This window comes from Diaphorina citri, unplaced genomic scaffold, assembly GCF_000475195.1.
Source record: "Diaphorina citri unplaced genomic scaffold, Diaci psyllid genome assembly version 1.1 scaffold1934, whole genome shotgun sequence".
Lineage (NCBI taxonomy): Eukaryota > Metazoa > Arthropoda > Insecta > Hemiptera > Psyllidae > Diaphorina > Diaphorina citri.
This window is the reverse complement of record NW_007379360.1, coordinates 8,618-22,642: the sequence shown is the minus strand read 5'-3', so window position 1 is coordinate 22,642 and position 14,025 is coordinate 8,618. Positions and strand designations below refer to the sequence as shown.

The 14,025-nt window shown below is 39.1% G+C and overlaps 2 protein-coding genes and 1 long non-coding RNA gene across 3 annotated transcripts in view; 2 read left to right on the top strand and 1 right to left on the bottom strand.

Annotated features, from left to right (window-relative positions):
- The window catches only part of LOC103517708, a 14,703-nt gene extending 8,979 nt beyond the window's left edge, over positions 1-5,724 (top strand). The window contains exon 3 of the mRNA XM_026829706.1: positions 5,490-5,724. Coding sequence (XP_026685507.1) covers positions 5,490-5,695 — 206 coding nt within the window. The 3' untranslated portion in view covers positions 5,696-5,724. The remainder of the gene's footprint in view (positions 1-5,489) is intronic.
- A 1,868-nt stretch (positions 5,725-7,592) lies between these two features.
- Positions 7,593-8,693, top strand: LOC113470921. Its single transcript, XR_003393809.1, has 2 exons — positions 7,593-7,707; positions 8,505-8,693. It is a non-coding gene; the product is annotated as an uncharacterized LOC113470921 (long non-coding RNA).
- A 374-nt stretch (positions 8,694-9,067) lies between these two features.
- On the bottom strand, positions 9,068-13,820 carry LOC103517707. Its single transcript, XM_026829704.1, has 4 exons — positions 13,301-13,820; positions 12,084-12,227; positions 10,569-11,630; positions 9,068-9,962 (listed from the first exon to the last, which is right to left on the bottom strand). Exons 1-3 carry the CDS (start codon positions 13,466-13,468, stop codon positions 11,502-11,504), a joined length of 441 nt encoding a protein of 146 aa, XP_026685505.1. The 5' UTR covers positions 13,469-13,820; the 3' UTR covers positions 9,068-9,962; positions 10,569-11,501.
- Between the last annotated feature and the right edge of the window lie 205 nt (positions 13,821-14,025).

The window sequence follows — 14,025 nt, the reverse complement described above, 5'->3', positions numbered from 1 at the left end:
GTAAAAAATTTACCCTGACCTGCACCTTGTGGTCATCTTCCACAGGAATGGTTCTCCACGGTCTGTTCCCAGCCTGATATCCCAATCCGCGGTCCGGGTTCCGCCTTCCAACCACTCCACCTCAGGTTCCACGTTCGCCCACAATCCCTCGAGAATCTACGTTACAACGGTCCGGCCCTCCGTCTTCCGGCTCTGTACCCGAATCACACTGCCCACAGGCTAATGACTCACGTCACTTGGAGGCATCAGTCCGAGTGTCTACTGGAGCTGCAGGTACCAACATAGCGTGTCTGATTAGGTTGCTACATTATGGAGCTCGTGTCCAATGCTTCCCCACTAATTGGCTTGCCCAACCGAAGAACAACGTCTATGTGGAACCAACAGGTATACGGTAATGCTCTACTTTTTTACTTTCCTTATCCTATAGGAAGGGAAGTAATGTAATCGGGTCAAATTTTCGATGGTCAGTTTTTAGTGTCAAAACACGTTTTGAGGTCCCTAGAGCCTAAATCCAAAGTTTCAGCCATTGGTCCGTGTGTGTGTCTGTCTGTAAACAAAATATCTCGAGAACGGTAAGAGCTAGAGACTTGAAATTTGGTATGTAGCTGTCAAATGTGACAAGGATGCGACACGAAACTTTTGGTTCAGACCGGTGCAACGGTTGGCGGCATTTTACCGCTTTTTGGCGGTTTTCGGTGTAATTTAACAATATCTCAGGAACGGAATAAGCTAGAGACTTGAAATTTGGTATGTAGTTCACAAATGTGACAAAGATGCAACACGTCTGGTTGAGATGGTTGCTGCGCTTGGCGGTATTTTGACCGCTTTTTGGTGGTTTTCGACCGTTTTTTGGCGGTTTTCAGCTATAGCGACAAAACGTTAGAGATATTGTAAAAGTTAGGGTAAAAGAACACTTAAATAAGCATCATTCAATAGGATAAGGAAAGTCGTGTGATGTTCACACCAGATATATATATATATTTTTCTTTAGAGGTTTGATAGAGGCAACTGTAGCTGCCAAGGTCTTATCGTCCCGAAGAGAAGGAGGGCTGAGGACTAAGAAGTGAAAATTGAAACTCTTGTGCTGCAAATTGCCCCAGTGAAATTTGATCCAAAATAGAACAAACCGTGGGACACCTTTGAAATATACTTTTACCTTTAACCTTTCTGTCTTCTTTGTACCAACCTAATAAAATTTATCTAATTAGGTTTTTTTCATTAGGGTAAATAAAAAAGTACAGAATTTAATTAGGTGCGTCATTTCTTAAAAGTGTCCCAGTAGTGCAGTAAGACAATTTAGATGAGGAGCTGAGCAGGGAAAATCTACGTGGGAAGGTACAAAAAAATTTACTCATCAAGAAAGCGTGTGTGAAAGCTGTCAGAAAATGACATTAGATAGCATTCACTCTTGAAAAAAGAGGTGGGATGTAACAACTGAGACCTTACCGTGCCGAAGTCGGAGAGAAAAGGAGGACAGGATATAAGTGAGCCCGTTCTGAGAACGAAATTTATCTGTTTAGGATAAAGTTCGCCGCGGGCGGGAAATGAACTCGCAACTTAGCGCTTATAAGGCAGGCGCGCTATTTGTACCTTTCAAGCTAACTATTAGGGTGGCAAAAGAAAAAATTGCTCTTTACTCTCCATTGGGCCTCCGGTTACGATTTAAGACCAAATTTAGTTAGCAAGTTCGCCACCCCTCCTTTTTGAGCGCTTTAACAAAGCTTAACAGTATACAGCACGTCTTTCGCGCTAGGTTAACCAACGTTCATCTTGTTTCTGTTTCCAGATTTTTCTTCCAATATCAATGGATGTAACAACTGAGACCTTACCGTGCCGAAGTGGGAGAGAAAGGAGGACAGGATATAAGTGAGCCCGTTCTGAGAACGAAATTTATCTGTTTAGGATAAAGTTCGCCGCGGGCGGGAAATGAACTCGTCCTTTCTCTCTCTCTCTCTTTCATGGCGAACATGGACATGGGTGAAGCAGCAAGATGAATGATTGAAGGGGCAACAAGCTGAAAACAGTTTACGTAACGAAAAAAGTGGACGGACGAACAATGAAATGGCCATGGAGGGAGAGGGAGAGAGAGAGACAAAGGAAAAGAGAAAGTGGAATAGCGAAAGAGGAAAAGAGAGAGAGGGGGAAGAAAGAAATTTAGAGAGAGAAAAAGAGAGTGGGAGGGAAATAGAGAAAGGAGGAGGGAGGGAGAGAGAGAGAATTAGGAGGTGGGAGAGAAAAAGACCTCCTGCCGAGCATTTATAGAAATGCGTAAGAGAAAATAAATGTGCCTGTCATGTCGTAATACCTTCCTAAATATTCTATTCAAGGTAGAGAAATCTTTTTTGAAAAGGTTTGATAGAAGGAACTGTAACTGCTAAGGTCTTATGGCCCCAAAAGCGAAGAGAGAAGGAAGACAGGATAGGAGAAAGCCAGCCGAGAACGAACCTTTTCTGTTCAGGATAAAATCCGTCCCGGGCGGTTATTGAACCCGCGAGCTAGCACTTAGAAGGCAGACGGGCTACCCCTCAAGCTAACTGGGCTGGCTTGATCTTTACTATACCATCAGTAGTGGCAATGGGAATCAGGCTAAGAAGTGAGTTTTTTACTTTCCTTATCCTATAGGAAGGAAAGTAATGTAATCGGGTCAAATTTTCGATGGTCAGTTTTTAGTGTCAACACACGTTTTGAGGTCCCTAGAGCCTAAATCCAAAGTTTCAGCCATTGGTCCGTGTTCCGTGTGTCTGTCTGTCCGTCTGTCTGTCTGTAAACAAATTATCTCGAGAATGGTAAGAGCTAGAGACTTGAAATTTGGTATGTAGCTGTCAAGTGTGACAGGGATGCGACACGAAAAGGTTTGGTTGAGATAGGTGCTGCTGTTGGCGGTATTTTGACCGTTTTTTGGCGGTTTTCACGGTGCAACGGTTGGCGGCATTTTACCGCTTTTTGGCGGTTTTCGGTGTAATTTAACAATATCTCAGGAACGGAATAAGCTAGAGACTTGAAATTTGGTATGTAGTTCACAAATGTGACAAAGATGCAACACGTCTGGTTGAGATGGTTGCTGCGCTTGGCGGTATTTTGACCGCTTTTTGGTGGTTTTCGACCGTTTTTTGGCGGTTTTCAGCTATAGCGACAAAACGTTAGAGATATTGTAAAAGTTAGGGTAAAAGAACACTTAAATAAGCATCATTCAATAGGATAAGGAAAGTCGTGTGATGTTCACACCAGATATATATATATATTTTTCTTTAGAGGTTTGATAGAGGCAACTGTAGCTGCCAAGGTCTTATCGTCCCGAAGAGAAGGAGGGCTGAGGACTAAGAAGTGAAAATTGAAACTCTTGTGCTGCAAATTGCCCCAGTGAAATTTGATCCAAAATAGAACAAACCGTGGGACACCTTTGAAATATACTTTTACCTTTAACCTTTCTGTCTTCTTTGTACCAACCTAATAAAATTTATCTAATTAGGTTTTTTTCATTAGGGTAAATAAAAAAGTACAGAATTTAATTAGGTGCGTCATTTCTTAAAAGTGTCCCAGTAGTGCAGTAAGACAATATAGATGTGGAGCTGAGCAGGGAAAATCTACGTGGGAAGGTACAAAAAAATTTACTCATCAAGAAAGCGTGTGTGAAAGCTGTCAGAAAATGACATTAGATAGCATTCACTCTTGAAAAAAGAGGTGGGATGTAACATATTTAATTCTATTTTTGGCTCTATGTAGGCACGTACCTGGGCTTATGAAGTCGAAACAAAAAATAAATTGGGTCACTCTCAATTGAGTTTTCGCGGAACATTCGAATTTTCAAAAACAACAAAATTATTGACCTATCGACGCGGCAGAGGAAAAATAATAGAAAATGCCCAAAATAGTCAAACGGTAGGTACAAATTTTAAAAATAAAATGCAAATTTGTTCGTAGGTGGTGGTAGGTACCACAGGTACCTACCCTCTTTCATAGGTACATAATACCGTATCTATGTATTAATAATTAGGTAGGTACCTTTAACTAGATTTTAAGCTTTTGAAGCTTAAAATAGGTAGGTACACACCTACGAACTATCCACAGTAATCCTACTCTGTCAACACAATATCAAAGGCTTTAATTTAACCACGTGGGTGTGTGTAGGTTGTTCCGATAAAACCGCAAATCTAAACAATGGTGTTCATATAAAACTAATGGAGTTCACGTCAATCTAACACCATATAATCTGCTGAGCTTTACTACTTGCGATCAACTTGTTCGGAAACATGTCAGGTAGAGAAAAAGTGGCATGTAGGTATACCTGCCTACTATTTACGGACGCTGTAGGTACACTTATAGAGTTAGGTAAAATAAGGTTCGTTCTTGAAACGGCTGGCTTTCTCCTATCCCATCTTCCTTCTCTCTTCGCTTTCGTGGCGATAATAAGACCTTAACAGTTACAATTCCTTCCATCAAACCTATATTTCTCTTTTAGGTAAGCACGTACGAATATTTTCCGCACTTTGTACCTACCTAAAAATACCTATGTGTGTTCGCCGTAAGTAGATACCTATCTTTTTATCAACCATAGTATCGCAAAAGGTCAGAACTGTCCGCACTTAGTTCACAGCCAGCGCTACACTACACAGTTACACGACCCCCCATATCCACAACTTTCAAAAACACACAAAGTTTCAATTGTTTCAATGGATTTAAAATGTGTCCGCGGTTTCACTGGGCGGAAAGTTCCAACGCCAGCTCCATTTAACCCTTTCACTCCGACTTTTTTAGGAGAAGAATCTTTGATTTTTTCTGATCAGGTATTGTTATTTTGGCTACAAAAGAGGGCTCTACAAAGTTTCATGTCCACCTAGGGCTCCTAGGACTACTGAATTACTGAACGAAAATCGATCTGGAGACAAAAAAGACAAATTAGCCAAGTGAATTTCACTGACGTCTTATATCACAAAAGAAACGCTTGAAAAACACTGAGAACAAAATTTTTTCGATAGGTTTGTGATCAAATATCTCATTTTAAAAATCATGTTTCTGTGGGACGTATTGTCCCTTTGGGGGTGAAAGGGTTAAAAGACTTAGCGCTTATAAGGCAGGTGTGCTATTTCTACCTTTCAAGCTAACTAGGGTGGCAAAAGAAAAATTTGCTCTTTACTCTCCATTGGGCTTTCGGTTACGATTTAGGACCAAATATAGTAAACAAGTTCGCCACCCCTCCTTTTTGAGCGCTTTAACAAAGCTTAACAGCACAGCACGTCTTTCGCGCTAGGTTAACCAACGTTCATCTTGTTTCTGTTTCCAGATTTTTCTTCCAATATCAAAAAACAAATCGGGTCTCTTGACCACACAAGCCAAGTACAAAGTCACGAGACGCACCACCCATCATTGAAACCTCACCCGTACCGACCTCAAGAGAATATTGACACAACACGACCCCATTTAAAGCTTAACAGTATACAGCACGTCTTTCGCGCTAGGTTAACCAACGTTCATCTTGTTTCTGTTTCCAGATTTTTCTTCCAATATCAAAAAACAAATCGGGTCTGTTGACCACACAAGCCAAGTACAAAGTCACGAGACGCACCACCCATCATTGAAACCTCACCCGTACCGACCTCAAGAGAATATTGACACAACACGACCCCAGTTTTTGAGACCCATGGTCATATTGGTGAAAAATGATGACGAGGTAAATTCGCTTATAGTAGGTATATAATTTTTTGCTTTCTATTACTAATGTATGGCGGAGCTATACTATGTAGTAATGAGAAAGTATTGCAATCGGTCCATTTTTTTTTTTTTTTTTTTTTTTTTTTTCTTCTTCTTGTTCTTCTTCTTTGTCTTCTTCTTCTTCTTTGTCTTCTTTTTCTCCTCCTTCTTCTTCCTCTTCTTTTCTTCTATATACTTCTTTCAATTATCCTGTTTCACTAGGGAAATCATCCGGCCTTTGCCATAAGCTGTACCCTACCCTTGCTGTTTATATCTAAATATACAGTCTATACTTGATCCAAGCTTAGAGCTGTAAGCTGTTTTATTGCGTTGACTGACCACAGACAAGGGGTTAAAACTGTTGTGTTTCGTAATGAAAAATAGACAGGGGAGAAAAAAAAAAAAAAAAAAAAAAGCGCGTTACAAGCGTTCTTCAATATTGTTAAAATTAAAGTACCTACTTAAAAAAAAAATGGTAAGTACCTGTGGTTGATAATTTGTGACAATATCACAATATTTTATTCTATTTTCGGCTCTATGTAGGCACGTACCTGGGCTTATGATGTCGAAACAAAATATAAATTGGGTCACTCTTAATTGAGTTTTCGCGGAACATTCGAATTTTCAAAAACAACAAAATTATTTACCTATCAACGCGGCAGAGGAAAAATAATAGAAAATGCCCAAAATAGTCAAACGGTAGGTTCTAATTTTAAAAATAAAATGCAAATTTGTTCGTAGGTGGTGGTAGATTACCCCAAAATCTCTTGCATAGGTACATAATACCGTATCTATGTATTAATTAGGTAGGTACCTTTAACTAGATTTTAGGCTTTTGAAGCTTGAAACAGGTACACACCTACTAACTATCCACAATAATCCTACTCTGTCAACACAATATCAAAGACTTTAATTTAACCACGTGGGTGTGTGTAGGTTGTTCCGATAAAACCGCAAATCTAAACAATGGTGTTCATATAAAACAACTGGGGTTCACGTCAATCTAACACCATAATATAATCTGCTGAGCTTTACTACTTGCGATCAACTTGTTCGGAAACATGTCAGGTAGAGAAAAAGTGGCATGTAGGATGTAGGTATACCTGCCTACTATTTACGGACGCTTTAAGTTGGTACACTTATAGAGTTAGGTAAAATAAGGTTCGTTCTCGGAACGGCTGGCTTTCTCCTATCCCGTCTTCGTTCTCTCTTCGCTTTCGTGGCGATAATAGGACCCTAACAGTTACAATTCCTTCTATCAAACCTATATTCCTCTTTTAGGTAAGCTCGTACGTATATTTTCCGCAATTTGTACCTACCTAACATACCTAATGTGTACCCTTCTACACGTGTTCGCCGTAAGTAGATACCTATCTTTTTATTTTTGTCCCCAACCATATACCTAGTATCGCAAAAGGTCAGAACTGTCCGCACTTCGTTCACAGCCAGCGCTACACTACACAGTTACACGACCCCCCATATCCACAACTTTCAAAAACACACACAAAGTTTCAATGGATTTAAAATGTGTCCGCGGTTTCACTGGGAGGAAAGTTCCAACGCCAGCTCCATTTAACCCTTTCACTCCGACTTTTTTTAGAGGAAGAATCTTTGATTTTTTTCTGATCAGGTAGGTATTGTTATTTTGGCTACAAAAGAGGCCTCTACAAAGTTTCATGTCCTCCTAGGACTACTGAACGAAAATCGATCTGGAGACAAAATCAGACAAATTAGCCAAGTGAATTTCACTGACGTCTTATATCACAAAAGAAACGCTTGAAAAACACTAAGAATAAAAAATTTTCGATAGGTTTGTGATCAAATATCTCATTTTAAAAATCATGTTTCTGTGGGACGTATTGTCCCTTTGGGGGTGAAAGGGTTAAAACTTACTTCTCTATTTGCAGTAATTCCCGGGACCAACGGCGTGGTTCAGTATCGGATGTGGAGAGTGATGATGAGAATGAAGGAGACCACACGGTATATGAATGTCCTACACTTCCACTGACCAATAAGAAGGTAAGAAATCTAGGGAGCTTGGTTGGTCCAAAAGGTCCCTGGTTCGATTCCCAGATTTGACAAAAAAAAAATGTACTCCTTTTTCGATCGCAAATATTTCAACCGGTTACTTTCTGGTGTTCTCGTGTTGACCTAGCACCAAAATTGGAGGTGGGCTTTGTGTCTCTTCTCGCCCATCTGGTGAGAGGCATACTACGGGATGGGCCCGGGGGTTGTACATACAATAGAGAGGACTAGAGGAGATTAAATATGGAAGCACGAGGCAGACAGCTGTTTAGAATCTCACTGGTGTAACTTTGCACTTTTTGTATTTCGCAAAACTTTGACGTCACAACATCTATTATCTTATATTATAAAATCAAGATCCATTCACTCATTCACATTTCATATTCACACACTGATCGCTCCATCTCCTGAACCAGAGGCATACTACGGGATGGGCATGCTACGACACAGATCAGTAAGGGGAGCCCCCCTAGAACTAGACCGATAGGTATCCTTGAAGAAACTAACTTCTGAGATGACTCGATGGAAAGACGAATTTCTATGATTTCAAATTATTCTATTCTATTCTAAACAAGATATATTCTATTCTATTCCACTCCGTTTCAGACGCCCGACATAGAAGTGAAAAAGCCGACGGTAGGCGATAGGTATCCTTGAAGAAACTAACTTCTGAGATGACTCGATGGAAAGACGAATTTCTATGATTTCAAATTTTTTATTCTATTCTAAACAAGATATATTCTATTCTATTCTAAACAAGATATATTCTATTCTATTCCACTCCGTTTCAGACGCCCGACATAGAAGTGAAAAAGCCGACGGTAGAGCAGAAACCCACCCCCTCCTTACCATCAAGCAATACATCGGATGAATCCAAACCAACCGACCCGAAGGAGTAGAACCGGATATTGTCGATCCTTACCGGAAATTATCGAATGGGAAATTATCGAATGGGAAAAAACCGGAAATAATCGATCTACATCGGAACCTATCGATTTGGGAACCAAAAATTGTACATGCTGGACTGGAAAATAGCTAAATCGGGGATATATACCAGATCTATGTAGGTATTTAGAAAAGGGAATCATGAGCAACATTTATGTATGAATGATTCAAAATTACCGTCGGAAATAATCGATCTACATCGGAACCTATCGATTTGGGAACCAAAAATTGTACATGCTGGACCGGAAAATAGCAAAATCGGGGATATATACCAGATCTATGTAGGTATTTAGAAAAGGGAATCATGAGCAACATTTATGTATGAATGATTCAAAATTACCGTATTAAGTACCTGAGTGAGCTAAGACGAATTCCCATTAGGAAACAAAGAAAAATATAAAAGAAATAAATAAAGAAATAAAGATCTAACAACAATAATAATATAAATAAAAAATCCCGAAATAATAAATACCTACCTATGTACCTAGATGAAACATTCCTAGTAGTGCAGTTGCTAAGGTATTGGATTCATAATCGAAAGGACTGTGGTTCGAACCCCGGCGAATCAGTTGAAGTGGACCAGAAACATGGATATAGGTTTCATTTGTGTTTTAAGATTAACTTGAAAAGATAGTTCTTTCTTTTTAATTTTAAAACATTTTGTGTTTGAGACTTGCATAATACGAGGTGTGGCTATAAAGTATCGAGACTGATGTTGCTACGGGAAAACTACGCATGCGGTGATGCTGTAATACACATCATTTTAAAGCTTGAAATCTCATCTTTTGATTGAGGGGTATCACATCTCTGTACTCCAATTAGTTTTGGATTTATCTTGGATTTTGTAAGACCCCTTCCTTTCACTTCGTCAGAAATTTTATTGACGCTTGGAATGACACCAAAAAAATAAATGGCGCTTTGTTTCAGCACAATTAGTGTCAAATAAACTGACCTGTAATGTTCTTTGACGAAAATTCGTTTTCTGCACATGAACATTAGCGAGTTTTGCACATGCGCAGAAACAAGTTTTCTTCAAGTAACGTTAAAGAGTTAAATTTAGTGAACCTAATTTTGGTTGCAAAAATTCTCTAGTTTATTACCGATACCCCCGATTGAGTTTTGATTAGGGTTAAGTGAAAATAAAATTAATTACCAAACTTCTATATTGAAATATGTATGCAATAATTGAGTTTTTATTCATAGAGGTAGGTAAATCTCAACAGCTATCTAAGGAGTGCACACTGAAGAAACGCGTTTCATGAACCCCAGAGTGCTCTGTGTTAATCTTATCTATCGGTTTGAACCTATTAACTTGAAAAGCTAGTTCTTTCTTTTTAATTTTAAAACACAAAAGAGACTTGCATAATACGGTGGCTATAGACTCTATAGAGTATCGAGACTGATGCTGCTACGGAAAAATTACGCATGCGGCAATGTTGTAATAGATACACATCATTTTAAAGCTTGAAATCTCATCTTTTGATTGAGGGGTATCACATATTTGTACTCCAATTAGTTTTGGATTTATCTTGGATTTTGTAAAACCCCTTCCTTTCACTTCGTCAGAAATTTTATTGACGCTTGGAATGACACCAAAAAAATAAATGGCGCTTTGTTTCAGCACAATTAGTGGAAAACCATGATTTGTCACAAGTTATCGACATTTCCAAGAAGTTTGGGTCGATTTCAAGGTTTTTTAAGGTGTCAGTACAAACATTTTTACGGATCAAGTGTGAGATTTTTTGTCAGCATTTTTGCAAACACTTGTTGCATGTGTAAATTGTGATGTAAAATTTGCCAAACACATTTTTTGTCAATGGTTTCAGAAACCATTCTGATTGTTTACTTTCGGTCAGATCGGAGCAGATTACCGATTTTTCCAATGTTCCATTCATTTTCTGAGTTTGAACCTGCGGTCTTCTGATTACCAGGTGATCCTTTCACCACAGACCTAAACCTCAGTAAATATGAAAAGGAAAGAAAAACACAAAGTTTGTGGATTTTGGACTAAAAAATCTCATTTTTTTTTATATTATATTTTTTAATGTTTCAGTAATAGAAGAAAAAGAGATTGGTTCTAAATCTACATCTACGAAAATTACACGAAAAATAAATAAATCATTAGACTTGTTAAAAATATTAATGGGTTTTTTAGAGGAGGACTTATACAAAAATAAATAAATATGGCAACTTAGGTACAAATCAAATTCTATCAACATTTGAAATTAAGCAACGTTGAGCGAGTCAAGTAACAGGACAGGACGGAACTCACCTCCGTAAATAATAGAATAATAATAGAGTTATGCTATTCATAAAGGCCCCGAAATCGAGTATGACATAAAGAAAACAAATTTTCTTACTACGAACAACACAAAATTCTGATTGAAACATAAAGAAATACCCGGATCTAACCAACGGTAGAAATAAATAAAGTAACGTAAGAAGGTTATAGATACGAAATGAATACAGTAGGTACCTATAGTTCATAACAAAATTAGGGACATTTCAGTCTCAGATGGATTAATAAAAAATAACATTAACTGGAAAAAATAACAAATGACAAAACCAATAGCTCTTTGCAAAGGTGTTAATTGTTAACCGACTAGCACAAAACACATAATTTAAAATATTCCTGCACAAATTTTATGAGAAATTAATATTTTTTTCTCCTTTTTTTAATTTTTTACTTCATTTATACACCACACTCGAATAAAAAACAAAAAATAATTATACATTCAGCTAACATTCACATTCAGCCATTGTTAACACATTCAGCCATTCAGCCATTGTTAAACTTGCGGTTCATTACACTTGACTTGCAATCCACAGACCGGTGGGTTCGACTACGGTTGCTGTAGAAAGGTGTTGACACTTTTCTGCGAGCTACTCTTGATAAGATTATCGATACCATGTTTGAGCACATGTATTTGTTCATCCACTTCGTTTAAACAGGATTTGAGACTTGACAGCTCCTGGAAATGAGAGTATTTGACTATGTACAAAATGAAGACATTAATCTAAAAATCCATCTGGAATCGGGATCTTGGATCAACACTAATAAGAAAAAGCTAATAAAGAAGAGTGATTGCACTGATTACGGAGCCTTATCAGTCCGAAATCGAAGAGAAAAGGAGGACAGAATAAGGCTTTCTGGAACCATAAGACCTTACTTAGATAATACGGTTCCCACTATCAAACCTCTTGAAAATAAAACTGAGCATCAAAAATCTTGCTCAAATACCTATATTACTTTCCTTCCAGTAGGATAAGGAAAGTAAAAACCAATATTTTTTCAGTCCTTAAAAGGCCTGTTAAGGTAACAGGCTGTTGGGGGCTAAAAAGGTTGGTAAAACCCACTATAATGGTTTAAGGACGGTTATGGTGCAGTCCTTCTACCTAAAGTGCAGAGTTAGATTTTCACTTACTTTGAACAGTCGAGTGTTAGGTGGTACAGACGGAGGTCTTCTCCTCGGCTGCTCATCATCCTCTGTGGTCGTATTGAGAGAATCTTCTGATGACTCTGTGGACTTGCTGGAACTTCGTACCTCTGTGCTCAGGTTGATAGATACCTAACACAATAATAGAAATAATTAACGTCTAGTAAAAAAAAAAAATCTGGTGTGAACACCACACGACTTTCCTCATCCTATTGAATGATGCTTATTTTGGGTGTTCTTGTTCTTATAGCCAAACTTTTACAATATCTCTAACCGTTTAGTGACTAATCTAGAGTTAGTCGGTATAGCTGAAAACCGCCAAAAAGCGGTCAAAATACCGCCAACCGTTGCACCGATCTTAACCAAAAGTTTCGTGTCGCATCCTTGTCACATTTGACATCTACATACCAAATTTCAAGTCTCTAGCTCTTACCGTTCTCGAGATATTTTGTTTACAGACAGACACACACTTTGACGGACCAATGGCTGAAACTTTGGATTTAGGCTCTAAGGACCTCAAAACGTGTTTTGGCACTAAAAACTGACCATCGAAAATTTGACCCGATTACATTACTTTCCTTCCTACAGGATATCTAGCTCATACCGTTCCCGATATTTTGTTAAATTACACCGAAAACCGCCAAAAAGCGGTAAAATGCCGCCAACCGTTGCACCGATCTTAACCAAAAGTTTCGTGTCGCATCCTTGTCACATTTGACATCTACATACCAAATTTCAAGTCTCTAGCTCTTACCGTTCTCGAGATATTTTGTTTACAGACAGACACGACACACACACACACGAACCAATGGCTGAAACTTTGGATTTAGGCTCTAGGGACCTCAAAACGTGTTTTGGCACTAAAACCTGACCATCGAAAATTTGACCCGATTACATTACTCTCCTTCCTATAGGATAAGGAAAGTAAAAAAGTTAAACTTCGGGTAGAAAGTCACTATGTAACTGCTAAGACCGGCAACAAGCTACCCGCCTCCTCAAATTAACCTCGTGATTTATCGGAAACTGGACAGGAGACAGCCAGCCGTTCCAAGAACGAACCTTATCCGTTCAGGATAAAATCCGCCCCGGGCGCAGATCGAACCCGCGGCCCAGTATTTACAAGCCATACGCCCAACTAAGCTAACTAGGCTGGCTCAGCTTTTAGTTGAAACTATAAAACATTTTTTTTCTAACATTATCCTTACCCGTTTCATATTAGGCGTGGTTTTGGACAGACTCAGACCATAGTTAGGTCTCATACTCCGCACTTCAGTTTGCACACCACTAATATCAGTCTGCACAGGACTGTCTTTCAGGACCGGAGCCTCTGCTTCAGGATCTGCAATGATTTGGGGGTTCCAGGCATCTGCCATCTGGTCGTTGGAAGACTGATCGTTATCTTGGGAAGAATCAGCCAAGCTTTGGTGATCTTTGGAAGATAGATCGCCCAAACTTTGGTCAGCTTTCGATAGTTCGTCGGCCAAACTTTGGTAGTTTCTTTTATAGATCAGACTTCGGTAAGGTTTAGAGAGGTCGTCAGCTAGACTCTGATGGTTTCTAGCTGGTTGGTCGGCTATGCTTTGGTGGTTTCTAGCTGGTGCGTCGGCTAGGCTTTGGTGAGGTCTAGCTGGCTGGTCGGCTAGGCTTTGGTGAGTTCTGGAAGATGATTTATCCCGGGGTGGTGGCACGGGATAGGAGGCCACGTGAACTTTGGCTGATCCTGGAGAGAAGGAAAAGTGTGAAATAGATCAGTTGCGCTTACTTGGGTGATGTTTCAAAGTCATAGAGCAGGAAAAATGAGGACCAACGGAATTTTTTCTTCTATGACTTCTAGATCCCGAGATAAATCGATTTAAAAAATACCGGTAAATCGTGAACTTTGACGTCACGGCATAGGTACGTTTCCGTAGGCGATGACGTCACATCAAAT